Source organism: Diadema antillarum, unplaced genomic scaffold (genome assembly GCF_040938485.1).
Source record: "Diadema antillarum isolate AM-2024a unplaced genomic scaffold, OU_Dant_1.0 seq00003244_RagTag, whole genome shotgun sequence".
In the NCBI taxonomy this organism is placed as follows: Eukaryota; Metazoa; Echinodermata; class Echinoidea; order Diadematoida; family Diadematidae; genus Diadema; species Diadema antillarum.
In genome coordinates, this window is record NW_027273828.1 from 1 (window position 1) to 15,426 (window position 15,426).

At 44.4% G+C, this 15,426-nt stretch overlaps 1 protein-coding gene across 1 annotated transcript in view; it reads left to right on the forward strand.

Moving 5' to 3' along the window:
* Nucleotides 1-1,448: 1,448 nt before the first annotated feature.
* Nucleotides 1,449-15,426, forward strand: part of LOC139715309 (uncharacterized) — a gene marked incomplete at its 3' end in the record, with an annotated part of 42,255 nt that continues 28,277 nt past the window's right edge. The window contains exons 1-3 of the mRNA XM_071626884.1: nucleotides 1,449-1,526; nucleotides 8,664-8,717; nucleotides 10,482-10,562. Of these exons, the coding sequence (XP_071482985.1) occupies nucleotides 1,476-1,526; nucleotides 8,664-8,717; nucleotides 10,482-10,562 (186 nt within the window). The remainder of the gene's footprint in view (nucleotides 1,527-8,663; nucleotides 8,718-10,481; nucleotides 10,563-15,426) is intronic.

The window sequence follows — 15,426 nt, forward strand, 5'->3', positions numbered from 1 at the left end:
TAGAGAATGTAGGGTTCATGGGGTCAAAGGTCAGGGGTCAAAGGTCAAGTGCAACACTTCAAAATTTTACTTTTTCCCTCATGTTCATGCAATGCCAGCAGGATTATTATTTTTTTTTTTACACTTGGTGTATGCATGTGTAACCTAATAGAAATTCTCTGGAGAGTTTTTTTCTTTTCTTTTTTTTTTTGCCTCAAAGGTCAAAAGGTCAAAGATCAAGTGAAAGTGCTGAACTAACTTTTTTCCTCCATATTTCGGAAGTGGCTCAATTTATCATGAAACTTACTGCATATTTATGCATGTTCTACCTGAAAGTGATTATCTTATGAATTTTAGGGTCAAAGGCCAGATGAACATGGTAACAATTTACTATTCAGTACAGAAGTTGCACTTTTTCTCCATACCGGTACCATGAAAATGACTCAATGCATAAATGTATGAATGGGTCAAAGTCAAGTTAAAGTCCTTAAATCTCCAAATACATGCTCTCCTATTCATCCAATTAAACCAAGGTCAAGGAAGGTGAACATTCAACACATTTCTGACAAACTTGTCATTTCAGTATTTTGCCAGTTTTGTGAAAATGTAATCACACATTGTCCACACTATCTAGACCTATTTGAGGAGAATCATGCATTATGGCGGAGGCATATCAGTCGCCATAGCGACATTTCTAGTTTTTTTCTAAACTGCAAAGTCCAACTTTCTATAAAGTACAGTGTAATTGGCAGGTATTTTTACCAGCGTGATGGAATATGCAAATGGACACCATGCCCCCAGCTCTCAAAGCTGCCCCCTGCCCCAAGTTTCCAATGTTCTCAGGTAAGAATCTACAAGAATGCATGGAAGGTGAACTTGCGATACTCAGGTGAGCGCGAGACCCTTGGGTCTCTTGTTTTAATGAAAATCGTAGAAATTGCCAGTTTATGATATCTTATTCAGTTTATAAGAACTTGATTTTAAGGTATGGCATATGTGGCTAACATTGGGCAATGAACAATGCATTGCCATGGTATTAACATACATTTTTTTTTCCGTGTTTACACTAGCAAAAATCTGAAGATTTGGATCGCAATGCAAAGCTTAAAATTTGTATCCACTAATTCATGTCAATGTGAATCCCACTTACAGTGACACAACAGGGATCAAGGAGACAAGTGACATACTAGTGTTCTGTTCATTGACAGTTTCCAGGTGTCTGTGCCCATTGGTGAAGAATATGTGTGCCAATCTGCAAACAAAAACCAGTAAGAATTAAAGCAGTTGATCCACTGTGGCTTGCTTGCAAGCATCTATTGCTTCCTTAGTAGCTTTGTGAAACAAATCATGGTGCAAACAATGATACAGAAATAGGCATACATTTTAATTTGCAGTGTAATTCTATAAAGATAGACAATAATTAGAAAAGAATTCTCATAAATATTATGTTTTATCAAAACCAGACACTGCAAGATCAGTTGGACACTCGATCCAGAATGCTTGAATCTCTGAGGTACAACAACGTTCATCCTATGCAAATGAATGTGGTAAGTTAACACTGCAAAGTAACATTGCCCTGGCAGGTAAATGAAATCTGTTAATGCCCTGTCACACCTTTCCAGGCAAGCTATGTGGGCTTGTTGCATGTAGGGATTCTCCAGCACGCAGGATAATTTCTGCTTGCAGACAAGGATTTTGGGAGTTTCACCTGTGTCTTACGTACTGGACGTGTGCTAGTTATTGTACGTTCTACTTGCCTGTATTTCGCTGTGTGGGTGGCACGTGAGAGCTTCGAAACTGTTCTCTGGTAGATACGGGCGACATATGGGCGCTGCGAAGTACCTGCATCACAACTGGGTGTTACCTGCGTGGGAGTAGCCTGCAAGGTACAAGCCTGGGTATTACTGATCAAGTGGATGGAAAAACCATATTCCTCAACTAGTTTTTTTTTTTTTAATATAAAAATGCCCAGTTGATGGAAAGGAAACAAGGGCGAAGACGGTCCATTGGATGGCCAGCCACAGAGCCCTGAAGATTCGCAGCAATTAATCATTGCTGAACATCATCAAACCAATGAAGTTCAGACCGAAAAAGACCAGGACATCCCCAGTGCCACAGAGGTCACATAGGCCAATGAAGTGGACATCCCAGATGAAGATGAGTCCGACAGGTCCTGCGGAGCGAAGCTTTCCAAGCAGGACGAGACGAGCAAACGACGAGACTGTCAATTCAGTATATGGCAGAGGTGCTCACAGAATGCCTTTATCTTGGCCACAGCGAACTCTCAACTGACCAGCAGAAAGGCAGGAACTCACCCTCAACATGCACACAATTTGCTCGTATAGCTCACTTCACACCCTCAGAACTGACCAGCTACACAGATGTTGGCAGTATTGACTCAATTTGTTCAAATTGGTGCCATGCCCCTCTTGGGGGCGAGGGAGAGGGGCCCAAACCCCAAAACTTAATCTTTAGAACTTTTCTCTAGAACCAGAAGTGATAGAGCTGAGTTAAAATGATGAGTATTAAGTACATTTATGGCTGTAGTTTCCAGTTTGTTCATGGTGCAGGGATGCCCCCTGGGGGGGGGGGAGGGTCCAAATTTGGGCCTAAATTCTACATTTTCATCTTCTTCTTAAAAAGGCATAGTCACATGTTCACCAAAGTTGGCTGGTATTATTGCTTTGGTGGTGGAAAGTATCTTTTCACAAATGGGCACCATTTTTCACCTGGCGGTCCCCTAAAGCCAAAGCTTTGGAAGCAAAGCCCTCAAATTAAGAAGTCTTTATGAATTTTCTGTCTAGAACCAGAAGAGATAAGGTAAGTTTAACAGTGCTGTGAGTATTACAGTAGATTGGTGACAGGGGTGGGGGTGGGGAAGGGTTCAAGTTAGGGCTTAATATTCACATTTTCATCTTCTTGAAAAGGCATGGTCAGAGGGGACCAACACATTTCCTTTTTCTTGGAAGATATTTTTACCAGTGTATTAGTAAATATGCAAATAGACACCATGTCTCCATGGAAGCACCCTAAACTGCCCCCAAGATTGCAGTTGTCTGGAAGCATGTATAGAAGGTGAACTTCCGGTAATCAGGTAAACAGGGGACTTGAGGGTCTCTTGTTTCATTTCCACTCAAAAATAACACACACATACACACACAAACACACACGCATTCAAACCACCTTATTACAGATGCATCTAATACAAGTAACCTGTGATCTACATCAGTAAAAACCATCCGTCCGCTTTCCTAAACAGTATGCTATTCCCCTTGCATCGCACCACGTGCCGAGCTATATGCAACAGAAGACTTTAGCGTCCCCATCTACCTCCCCCCCCCCCCCCCCCCCCAGGCTGAATATGCCCGGAATATCCAGGCTGAATATGCCCGGGTTGCGCAGGAGCCGAAACTCCGCAACCCCGCAGCTTTGCGGAGGGACTTTCGGTTCCCCCACAGGGATTTTCAGAATTTCTATCCCCGGAATCCCTTTCCCCCGAGATTCTCCGTGTCGCTGACCGGAAACCCGGTGGAAACCCCCTGCGGGGGCGGGAGTACAGAGAGAGGGACAAACAATGGGCCAGGTTAGCCAAAGGGTCCGTGGCTAACCTCCTTACCCATGCCGATCAATACCAGATCAATACCGGAGGATAAACAGGAATAAATGTCCATCCTCCTGGCCATATCGGAGGCCCAGTGGTCACAGGCATCCAGGGCGGCACTTTATGCCTCCCGCCGGAGGCGCACCATGGCCCTGCAGGCCATGGGTTTCCCGCCCCGGGATGCAGACCAGATTGGGACCTCCATCCCTTTCCACGGGCTCTACATTTTTGCAGGCCGAGCCATCCAGGTGTTCGATGACGAGTGTGCCTACAGAAAGAGGGCCGACGAAATGGCCGCCCAGTTCCTACAGCGGAGGGCTGACCTGGCCCGCCCACCTGCAGGATGGCAGGTGACAGTCACAGTGCCCGGACCGACCCCGCACCCCTCCGGTAACAGGGGGCACGCACAGTCGAAGCCCTCCAGGGGTCAACGTCGGGGGGCTTTTAAGTCCCACCGCGGAGCCCCCAAAAATGGGCAGCGCTTTTGACTTCTTGTCCCGAGCGTTGGGTCCTCCGGGCCCGGTCGGTTGCCGCCTGCAGGCGTTCCTACTGGCCTGGGCCGCCATCATGGACGACAAATTCGTGCTATCCGTCGTCCAGAACGGGTTCGTGATAGGTCTATCCGACCCGCTCCCGGGCGGCTCACTCAGGGCCCTCTCCCCTCCAGGCGCGCGGCATTTCCGTTCCAATATGACCAGCAAAATTACCGCGCTCCTCGAGAAGCAGGCCATAGAGCGGGTGGCAGTCCACCTCCGCCTGTGCCTCTCACCGGTGTTCATGGTTCCCAAACGCTCGGGGAAGTTTGGTATGATTTTGAATCTCAAGGCCATAAATCAATTCATCCAGCCAGTGCACTTTCGCATGGAAACTCTGGCCTCGATTCTACCCATGTTTAGGCCCGACGATTGGGCAGCGTCCATCGATCTAGCTGATGCTTACCATCATGTTCCCATTGCCCGCCCGTCCTGGAGGCTATTAGGCTTCACCTTCGCGGGACGGGTGTATTAGTGCAGGGCGCTCCCCTTTGGGTTCAAGGGGATGGCTAGTAACCGATCAGTGGGAATCAGTGGGAATGCTGAGGGATGATTGTTCCAATCCTTGTGGGATTTATTTAAGAGTAGATTATATATCTACTGTTATGTGAAAATTATTTGTTTCAGAACAGTCTCATATTCAAGTAATGTGCAGATTAATGCCCCGTCACTGACCAGGGACGCTTACCTGGAAACATTAAACTGCACATTACTTGAATACGAGACCATTCTGAAGCAAATAATTTTCACACAAGAATAGATATATAGTGTACTCTTAAATGAATCCCACAAGGATTGGAACAATCATCCTCCAGCATTCCCACTGATTCCCACTGATCAGTTACTAGCCATCCCCATTGAGGCCCGCCCCCCCGTCTGTTTACAAGACTGGTTTTGGCGGTCGCCGCCTTTCTACGGCAAAGAGGGATAAGGGTATTCTGCTATCTTGACGACTGGTTGATAGTCGCAAGCAGCCCTCATTTGCTGATGGCACATCGGGACTTCACCCTTTCGGTTGCGCAATCCCTAGGCTTTCTTATAGACTGGGAAAAGTCTGCAACTTGCCGAACCAGCTGGCTCGTCCTACTCCGCAGCAGGTCGGGACGCTTTTAGCCGCCACAAGGTCCCCGCGGAACAGGCTGGCTGCCCCCGCGAAGACATGGCTCCAGTTTTTGGGGTATCTCGCGAGCTTGGTAGACGTGCCTCCCGACTGTCGCCTGCACATGCGGCCATTGCAATTTCACGTCCTGCAGACGCACAGACCGAACACGGATCCGCTTTCTACGTCAATCCTGGTCTCCGATCGCATCCGGGCTTGCTTAGTCCAATGGATGTGCCGACCATTCCTCAACCAGGGCAAGCCCCTCAGAGCGCCCCTGCCCTCGATAACGGTAACGACGGATGCGTCGTTGGGATGGGGAGCGGTGTGCTGGGAACATGGTCTCGGGGAATTGGGCTCACTTCCCACATCTACCGCACATCAACCAGCTCGAGTTTCGGGCCGTGATGTTAGCGTGCAGACACTTCCGAGCAGCCGTTATCGGCAGGACGGTTTTGATTCAGACCGACAATGTCACGGTGGCGTCTTACATCAACAAACAGGGAGGTACCCACTCCATATCCCTCAATGCCCTGGCGGCCCACTTCTGGAAGTGGTGCAGGGTACAGGCGATTTCCCCCGTGGCAGTTTACCTGCCGGGGCAGGACAATCTAATTGCCGACTTTCTTTCCAGGGGCAGGGAATTACCATCCGAGTGTATGCTACACCCCGAGGTCTTTGCATGGCTACAGACGACCCTGGGCCCCCTTCAGGTCGATCTGTATGCCTCCAGTCTGAACCACCAGCTCCGGCTCTATTGCGCCCGGTCCCGGGACCAGGAAGCTTGGATGGTGGACGCATTCTCCTTTCCCTGGGGGTGAATTCGGGGGTATGCCTTTCACCCGATCGCCCTAATTCCCCGGGTGTTGGAGAAGATCCAGGAGGACGAGGCATCCATTGCCTCCTCGGTGGCCCAGGAGGCCCTGGTTTCTGACGTTAATGAATCTCCTGACGGGTCACCCCCGGGCCCTGCCGGGTCGCCCGGACCTGATCAGACAACTGTTGTCCAAGACGATGCACAGCAACCCGACAGCATTACACCTGACTGCGTGGCCATTGTCGGGCAGGCGGGCAGACAGGCGGGGCTCTCCCATAGGGCGGCGGAGTTCATCGCCCACGGTCATAGAGACTCGACGGTACAGTCTTACAACTCTAGGTTGACAGCATATTTTGCCTGGTGCGAGGAGCAGGCGTTAAGTCCCCGGACCACGCCGATTTCTTCATCCACCTGTTTGATAAGGGTTTGGCTTTACGGACCATCAGGGCCTACTGATCTGCAATAGCCGTAGTGCACAGTGGGTTTGAGGACGGCAGTATGGTTACGAATGCGCCTACCCTGACTAGGTTGTTTAAAGCGTTCTTCTTAAAGAGGCTGCCCATGAAGACTTTGCTTCCATCGTGGAGCTTGCCTCGCGTTATGAGAGCGTTGGCGGGACCTCACTTTGAGCCATTGGCCAAGGCGTCCCTTGCCAGGCTCTCTTGGAAAACTGCTTTCTTACTGGAGGTGGCCTCTGGTCACAGGCGGAGCACGTTACATGCGTTGTCCACCGCGCCAGGGCACATCCGTTGGGAGCGCGATGGTGTGAGATCGATTCCGAGCCCCATGTTCATTGCCAAGAACCAAACGAGCTCCACGAAGCCAGTCGAGATTTTCATTAGTCCGTTGACGGCATTTTCGTCTGTTCCCGAGGACAAAGTGTGGTGCCTAGTATGATCCCTCAAATGGTACTTGGACCGGACAAAAAGCTTCAGGAAACACGATCAGCTTTTTCTGATCTGCAAGGAACCTCACTCACCAGCCTCTCGGGATTCGGTGTCGAAATGGATAGTTAACGCCATCAAGGCGGCAGGCCCGGAAGCCCTTATGGTACCCGATCTACCCCACGCGCATGATACAAGGAGTATCAGCGCATCGTGGGCTCTGTTTGCTGGTGTCAGTCAGGAGGATATTCTGAAGGCAGCGTACTGGTCCTCGGCCAACTCATTCATCTCTTATTATCTGAGGGACGTCCCGGCGTCCGAAGCGGTCTTTTCTGGTGCGGCTTTGGCTTCGGCGTCCGAGACATCTAGACCTACCTCCTTATTAGCGAGTTTTAACGCTCCTCCCCTTTCTGTGTTGGTCTAGCATACTGTTTAGGAAAGCGGACGGATGGTTTTTACTGATGTAGATCATAAGAATCAGGACTGATTCTATTATCTACGAGGTAAAAACCATCCGTCCGCTTTCATTCCCACCCTCCTTCCCCTCTCCCCGCGTTAGGGGTCTTTTTCTGCGGTATTTAGAGGAAGAGCGGGCTGGCGTACGGATGGACGCCGGTGGGGCCAGCACACGGGGGGGAGGTAGGTGGGGACGCTAAAGTCTTCTGTTGCATATAGCTCGGCACGCGCTTGCGACGCGAGGGGAATAGCATACTGTTTAGGAAAGCGGACGGATGGTTTTTACCTCGTAGATAATAGAATCAGTCCTGATTCTTATGATACCAAGCAGTCCAGCAGTAGGATATTGATTTTTGTTGAGCCCACCGGAGGTGTGGGGAGACTAAGGGATCGCCTGTGGCGTCTGTCCGTCTGTCGTCCGTCCGTCCGTCGTCTGTCCGTAACGCTACAAAAACTTGTAACTCTCTACTGAGGATTTCAATTTCCATCAAACTTGAAGGGAAGAGTGGTTATACAAAGTTACACATTTTACCAAACATGAAGGGCACCTCAAGGTCAAAGGTCACAGGCAGAGGTCAATGAACTTTAGGGGCCCAATGTTAAGTTTTTAGGGCGTGTTTCGATTATGGGCCATAACTTTTGATCCATAAGTGTATTTGTGACCAAACTTAGATGGTAGATGTACCTTGGGGAGTTGATGGTCACCACAAGGTCAAGGGTCACAGGCAGGCGTCAATGAACTTTTGGAGCCCAATGTTAAGTTTTTAGGGCTTGTTTCAATTATGGGTCATAACTTTTGATCCATCAGTCCATTTGTGACTAAACTTGGGTGGTAGATGTCCCTTGGAGAGTTAAGGTCAAGGTCACAGAAAGGGGTCAAAAAAATTTTAAGGCCCATTGTTAAGTTTTTATGGTGCGTTTCGATTATGGCTCATAACTTTTGATCCCTTTGTCCGTTTGTGACCAAACTTGGATGCTAAATGTCCCTTGGGGACAAGGTCAAAGGTCATAGGCAGGTCAATGAACTTCTGGGAGTTAGAAAAGTATTAATTTCTTGTACGCGAATGGGCAAGACACAATTTGGCACTTGCCTTGTTATGACTGTGTAAATCATGCCCAATTATTGTATTAGAACTCCTAAAAGTAGAAATCTGAAGTTATCTATTGGTCAAATATGACTATGATCATTCCTACATTCTTTCAGAACATACTCAGTATTTGCATAAATTTGACAGTGTTTCTATGACTGCTTTCCTTTGACATGAGGTCTTGACACCACTCTTTCTTTTTGCAGAATCGTCTGGAAATTAATTTGAAGGCTCTTGAAAACAAGACACAGTACCTGTCAGTAAGTAATCCATGGCAGAACTCTTCGAAATAAACATTGGTAGATGAAAATCGTGTTGATGTGATGATTTTGCAAGAAAGTGTTTTCATGCCTCCACCTCATATGGTGTGAGAGGCATTTTGTTCTCAGGTTGTCAATCCATTACTCTGCCTGTCTGTCCCTAAAATTTCATTATTGCAATTCCATATTGAAGAAAATATAAAACATCAGCATCAGTGATCTTCACTTAGATCTGATTAATGAAGGGCCATGGTGAAATATAGTGATATAACTATGTGCAATGATACGTGACATACACAAGTTATGATCTAATTACAAGAGATGCAGAAGCATCCAATTTGATTGCATGCTGCAGTTAAAAAGTTTGTCAGGCTGTATTAAAAATGTGAATTTATTGGCTCAATATTGCTCCATTGGAATGTGAGCAAAGTTTTTATTCAAATTCCTTTCACATGACTGAGGAAAATATAAAACTGGATAATAGTTTGTGACTTCAAAACAGTGGTGGGGATTCAAGGAACAATGGAGCAAATGTGTCATGTATTTAGGATAAGGAAAAAAGAGAACTGGGCTGTACCTTCTTCTTTTTGAGGGTTCATAATCATGCTTGTCCTCTGAAGCTACTATCTGCCCACTGATGCTTGTAGTTAAGGATCCATCCTTGATAAAGAATCTGTCCTCTTGTGTTGTGAATGAACCATAATTTCCCACCTATAATAATCTTTATGTTATCTCTACTGTCAGCTCACCATTGGCAGCAACCTTAAACGAAACATACCCAAGATATTCAATTAAGGACTATTGGTCAGGAGAGGAAATATACAATTTTTTGCAACATTGAGCACTTTCTTTTTGTGCTGTTTTGTTGCATGTTAATTCTGATTTTATTTTTTATCTCATTTGTTAGTCTTGTTTTCACAGGGTGGCTCCATCAATGAGTTGAACACTGTTCATGGAGGACCCACACAGTATAGACAATACATACATGTATTCATGAATATCAAAACGGTGTAATATCAGCAGACATGTTTGGTAGACATTTCCTGCAAGAGCTGTTTCAATGATTCACACTCCCGTAAAAATCCAAATACTGAATCAAATATGAACAAAATTACAAAATCAATGTATTGCCACAGAAAAAGTCCAACTACCCTCTTATAGGCCAACTAGTGACAGATTGTGAATGAGATTCTTTGTTTCCTAATGCTACATTTACATTATGTTTCCAGTGGCCATGACAATCATGTTTCAGGACACTGTGAACCCAAACAGGATGAGCATGAGACAGTGTGTGAAGATGGACTGGGTGAAAATGCCAGGCCATGATTGCCCCCCCCCCCCCCCCCCCATCAGAACGTCAAGGCCATGAGGGAAAGTACTGGCATCGGTGGTAGACTTTAGATCAAACTGTAGTATGCATTTTACCTCCTGGGATTCAAGAGCCCTTTTCCCCTCACAGCCTGTCATGGATATTATAACAGACTTTGAGAAATCTTAGCAAGACCTAACAAAACTTGAATAAAGAGAAAGAATTGGCCAAAATCCCCCAGATAGGCAAACAGGGCTGACATGGCCACCAGGAACATGATGTAAATGTAGCATTGCAGGCCTTTGAGTGTTTTGCCATTCCATGGAAATGTCATATATGCATGTACAACGATGAGGGCATGATTAATGATCTAACTACAAGAGAGGTAAAACACATGCCTGTTTTTCTGTGGGTAATGCAACATATGTATTTTTTTTACTTTTACCTTTGTCCAGGGTGTGATAAATCAAACGTTGCTCCTTGTTAGTGAAGCAGACAAGTTTGTGCGTGAAGAGGGTCCGACAATACTCCAAAAGGTAAGGTTTTCACATATTCCTGGACTAACAATTTCTTAAACTTAAGTGTTCGGAGCAGATGCAGATTTAAAATTCCATTCAGTTTGAGGAGGGATGAATAAGTTACTTTTCCACACCAAATATAATTTTGCAACTTTCCAAAACCATGATAGGTGTAAAATTGTCTTTATATGACTTGTGTCAGTCAAGTTAATTGCAAGTTTTGGTACTTTGAAGGAATCTGAAACATCAGTGCAAAATAGAAGAAGATTTAAAGGATGCATGTTCATGTTCACTAAATTGACACCACCTTTTAATGTGTATATCGTGACCCATCAAATCGAAAGCAGCCACAAGTTGCTAGCACCATACATGTAACTGAGAAATATCAGATATTGATTGAGGTACTGTAAAAATTTAAAATTTGATTTTTGGCTGATTGGAAACTATAGGGTTTTGTCTACCATTAGCTGAAGTTTCAAGGTGTTACATTGTGAAACAATTCCATATTTCAAATTTTTTTTTTCAGCTTATCCATTTGGTCACACAGCTGGAGTGAGGGCTTCGCACTGCAAGTTCATAAAAAATTTAGGTCAAATTTCGTATGTATGATCTATAGGTGTAGATATGCAAGACACCATGATCGTGTTTACTAGTATCAGAAAAAAATGTTGCCGTGGTAACCACACATTTTTGTATCAAACTGAAGCATTTAAGCTACTAAGGTCGAATTTGGTGTGTATAAAGATCTACAGGTGTATTTGTGCAAAATGTAATTTGTGTTTGTACCCAACAAACCCTGGTTCAATTCTTTTTGTCTCGCCCACCGGAGGTGAAGGCGAGACTAAGGGATCCAAATGGCGTCCGTCCGTCGTCCGTCACAAATGTTAAAGTTTACCTGCAAGACTCTCTTATGATGCATAACTTGGCAACTGTTACAGCAATGGCAGCCACACTTGGGTGATAGAAGCACTAGGGGTATCTTCAGGTTATGGTGTTGTCAGAGGTCATGTGATGATGTCAAAGGTCATTTGAGGTCATATATTAAAGAGTATGTGCAAGACTCTCTTTTCTATGTTAAAGTTTACCTGCAAGACTCTCTTTTCTATGTTAAAGTTTACCTGCAAGACTCTCTTTTGACAAATAACTTCACATAAGTTGCTTGGATTACAACCTAACTTGGGTCATAGATGCACTGGGGGTACCTTCATGTTATGGTGCCGTTGGAGGTCACAGGATAAGGTCAAAGGTCATTTGAGGTCATATGTTAAAGTTTACTTGCAAGACTCTCTTATCACATGTAACTCAAGACATGTTGCTACAATGGCAATCAAACTTGGGTGATGGATGCACTGGGGGTACCTTCATGTTATGGTGCCGTAAGAGGTCACATGATAAAGGTCAAAGGTCATTTGAGGTCATACGTTAAAGTTTACTTGCAAGAATCTCTTATCACACGTAACTCAGCACATGTTGCTACAATGGCAATCAAACTTGGGTGATGGTAGATGTCTCTTGGGAAGTTGAAGGTAACCACAAGGTCAAAGGTTACAAACAGGGGTCAGCGAACTTTTAGGGCCCAATGTTAAGTTTTTAGGGCGCATTTCGTTTGTGGCTCATAACTTTTGATCCCTTTATCCGTTTGTGACCAAACTTGGATGGAAGATGTCCCTTGGGGAGGTGAAGGTCGTCACATGGTCAAAGGTCACAGACAGGGGTCAACAAACTTTTAGGGCCCAATGTTATGTATTTAGGGCGCGTTTTGATTGTGGCTCATAACTTTTGATCCCTATGTCCGTTTCTGACCAAACTTGGACGGTAGATGTCCCTTGGGGAGTTAAAGGTCATCATAAGGTCAAAGGTCACAGAAAGGGGTCAACAAATTTTTAGGGCCCAATGTTAAGTTTTTATGGCGCGTTTCGATTATGGCTCATTACTTTTGATCCCTTTGTCCGTTTGTGACCCAACTTGGATGGTAAATGTCCCTTAGGGTGTTGAAGGTCACCACGAGGTCAAAGGTCATAAGCAGGTCAATTAACTTCTGGGAGTTATAAGAAATATTAATTCCTTGTACGCGAATGGGCGAGACACAATTTGGCGATTGCCTTGTTCATAGGAGCTGCTGGAGCGGGGGTATTGATCACCTTCAGTGATAGTTCTAGTTTTTCTGAACATATGCGTAAAGACATCTGGCAGTTCGTGAGAAGAAAAGTGATACTTGAATATGCCAACATTATAGCTAAACAAATTCTTTTTGATATTTCAATTTTTAAGAATTAGGTTATTGGTATGAGACAAATATGTGCCATGGTTAATATTTCTTTTTACCATTTTTTTAAATATAAATATGGAAAAGTACATCAAGGAGATTTCTGATAGCAATTACACACAAGAATTCCATGATAAAGGTACAGATTTATCAAGGTAGAATAAACATTGGTCAGAATTTGACAAGAAAAAGCATGTTTGAACTAACTGAGGTACGAGACAGTGCTTCTAGAAAAAGTATAACTTAGATGATTACCATAGGATTTCCAAGAAAAGTCGCTATTGATAAGAAGTCTTTAAAATTTTGTACGATCGAATTGGTTTCTTTGATATCATTGATAAGGAAGTGTTTTAGACTTTTTGCTGAAAACCATACATTCAGTTTGGACTATGTTGAGTAATAATCTGTTGGGATGCATTCAAGATTGCACAAACTTCCGTTTTTTAGCCATTGTGTCAATGAGATTTTTAGGGTCGTGAAATATAAAGAACAGATTAGAGTCCTCAGTAAGACATACTAAAAAAAGAACCTGCAAATGTGCAAGTCATTGATGTATGAAATAAGGTGACACAAGTCACACGACGTACATTGTATGCTTCACCAATATATGCTCCAATAACAATTGCTCTGAAAATGCTGCGCCAGCAATCGCTCTACCAACATTTGTTCTTCTGACTTTTGCTCCATCAGGATTTGTTCTTCTGACTTTTGCTCCACCGACATTTGCTCCACTGACATTTGCTTTGCCAAAATTTGCTCCTCAGACATTGGCTCTGACAATAATTGCTCCACCAATATTTGCTCCAAAGATACGACATGTGCTCCACTGACAACTGTTCCAAAAGAAATGACATTTAACTGCACCGACAATTGTGACATATGCTCCACCACCAGTTGCTCAACCAACTCTGCAATTTATGCTCTCATTTTTTATTTCCTGCAAGGAAACCCTGCCCAACATCACATTTTCATGCCTGTGCCACGAAGTGGTGCTGGAGGCATTATGTTTTCGGGTTGTCTGTCCTTCCGTCTGTCCGTCCTTCCGTCCGTCTGTAATGAATTTTGTGGACAGCGTAACTAAAAAACTTTTTAAGGTATCCTCATGAAACTTGGAATGTATGTGTATTAGGAGGTGAAGTTGAGCCTATCAACTTTTGGGTGTACATGCTCTAGGTCAAAGGTCAAAAGGTCAAGGTCAAATGCTCAAAATTTCACTATTTCCCCCATATCTATGCAGTGCCTGAAGATGTTTTCTTGAAACTTAGTGTATACATGTATTACCCAATTGAGATTCTCTGGGGAAAGTTTGGGGTCATGAGGTCAAAGGTCAAAAGGTCCAGTAAAAATGTTCAAATTTCACTTTTATCTCCATATCTTGGAAATGGTTCAAGGTAACTTCATGGAACATAGTATGTATGCATGTACTGACTGGCAGTTATCTAGGGAATTTGGGGTTCATGGGGTCAAAGTTCAGGGTTAAAGGTCAAAGGTAACACTTAAAAAATTTACTATATTCCTCATATTTATGCAATGCCTGCAGGATTATTTTCTTTTTAAACTTGGTATATGCATGTTTAACCCAATAGAGATTCTCTGGGAAGTGGGGGGGTTTGCCAAAAAGGTCAAAGGTCCAAAGGTCAAAGATCAAGTGAAAGTGTTAAACTTTACTTCTTCCTCCAATACTCGGAAGTGGCTCAAGTTATCTTGAAACGTAGTACATATTTATGCATGTTCTGCCTGACAATGATTCTCTTATGAATATTAGGGTCAAAGGCCAGATGAAAATGGTAACAATTTACTTTTCAATACAGAAATTGCACTTTTTCTCCTTACCTTGAAAATTAATCAATGCAGAAACTTATGAAGGAGTCAAAGTCAAGTAAAAGTCCTAAAATCCCCAAATACATGCTCTCTCTCATTCACCCATTTAAACCTAGGTCAAGGTAAGTGAACATTCAACACATTTGTGACAAATGTGTCAATTTAATATTTTGCCAATTTTGTGAAAATGTAATCACACATTGTCCACATGTACTATAGACCTATTAGGAGAATCATGCATTATGGCGGAGGCATACCAGTCGCCATAGCGACATTTCTACTTTTTTTTCTCGGTATTACTGTACAGTGCAATGAGCGAAACGCATGCTTTATTGATGCCCAGATGACTTTATCTGCCAGAACACCATGTGCTTCCAGCTTGTTGCAATGCGTCAGGTTGAATGCGTGCTTTGCGTGAATGTTTCACCCAACCAGATTGACGGGTGCATGCCGTTCAAAAACCAGTACCCAGTAATTGTTGATTACAAAATCAACTGAAATACTATTTCGATTAGCTAGAGTTGAGTTGATTTAAATTTTAGCTTACTTCTTCTTCTAGTGTCCTGTGTCCTTCATACTTGAAGATTATTACAGGCGTGATTCATGCTGTGCGTGCTGTGCTTGCTGTGCTTGTGTGAAAGTCCCGTTGTATAAAATATCTCAGGGTGCGAGTAAAAATCGATTAGCGGTCTACACTGCATTCTTGCCATCAGCTTAAGCCGGAAGGCTTCCACTGATGGGGCTGATATGATGTCGGGGGAGTGAGTTCCAAGTCCGCACAGTGCGTGGGAAGAA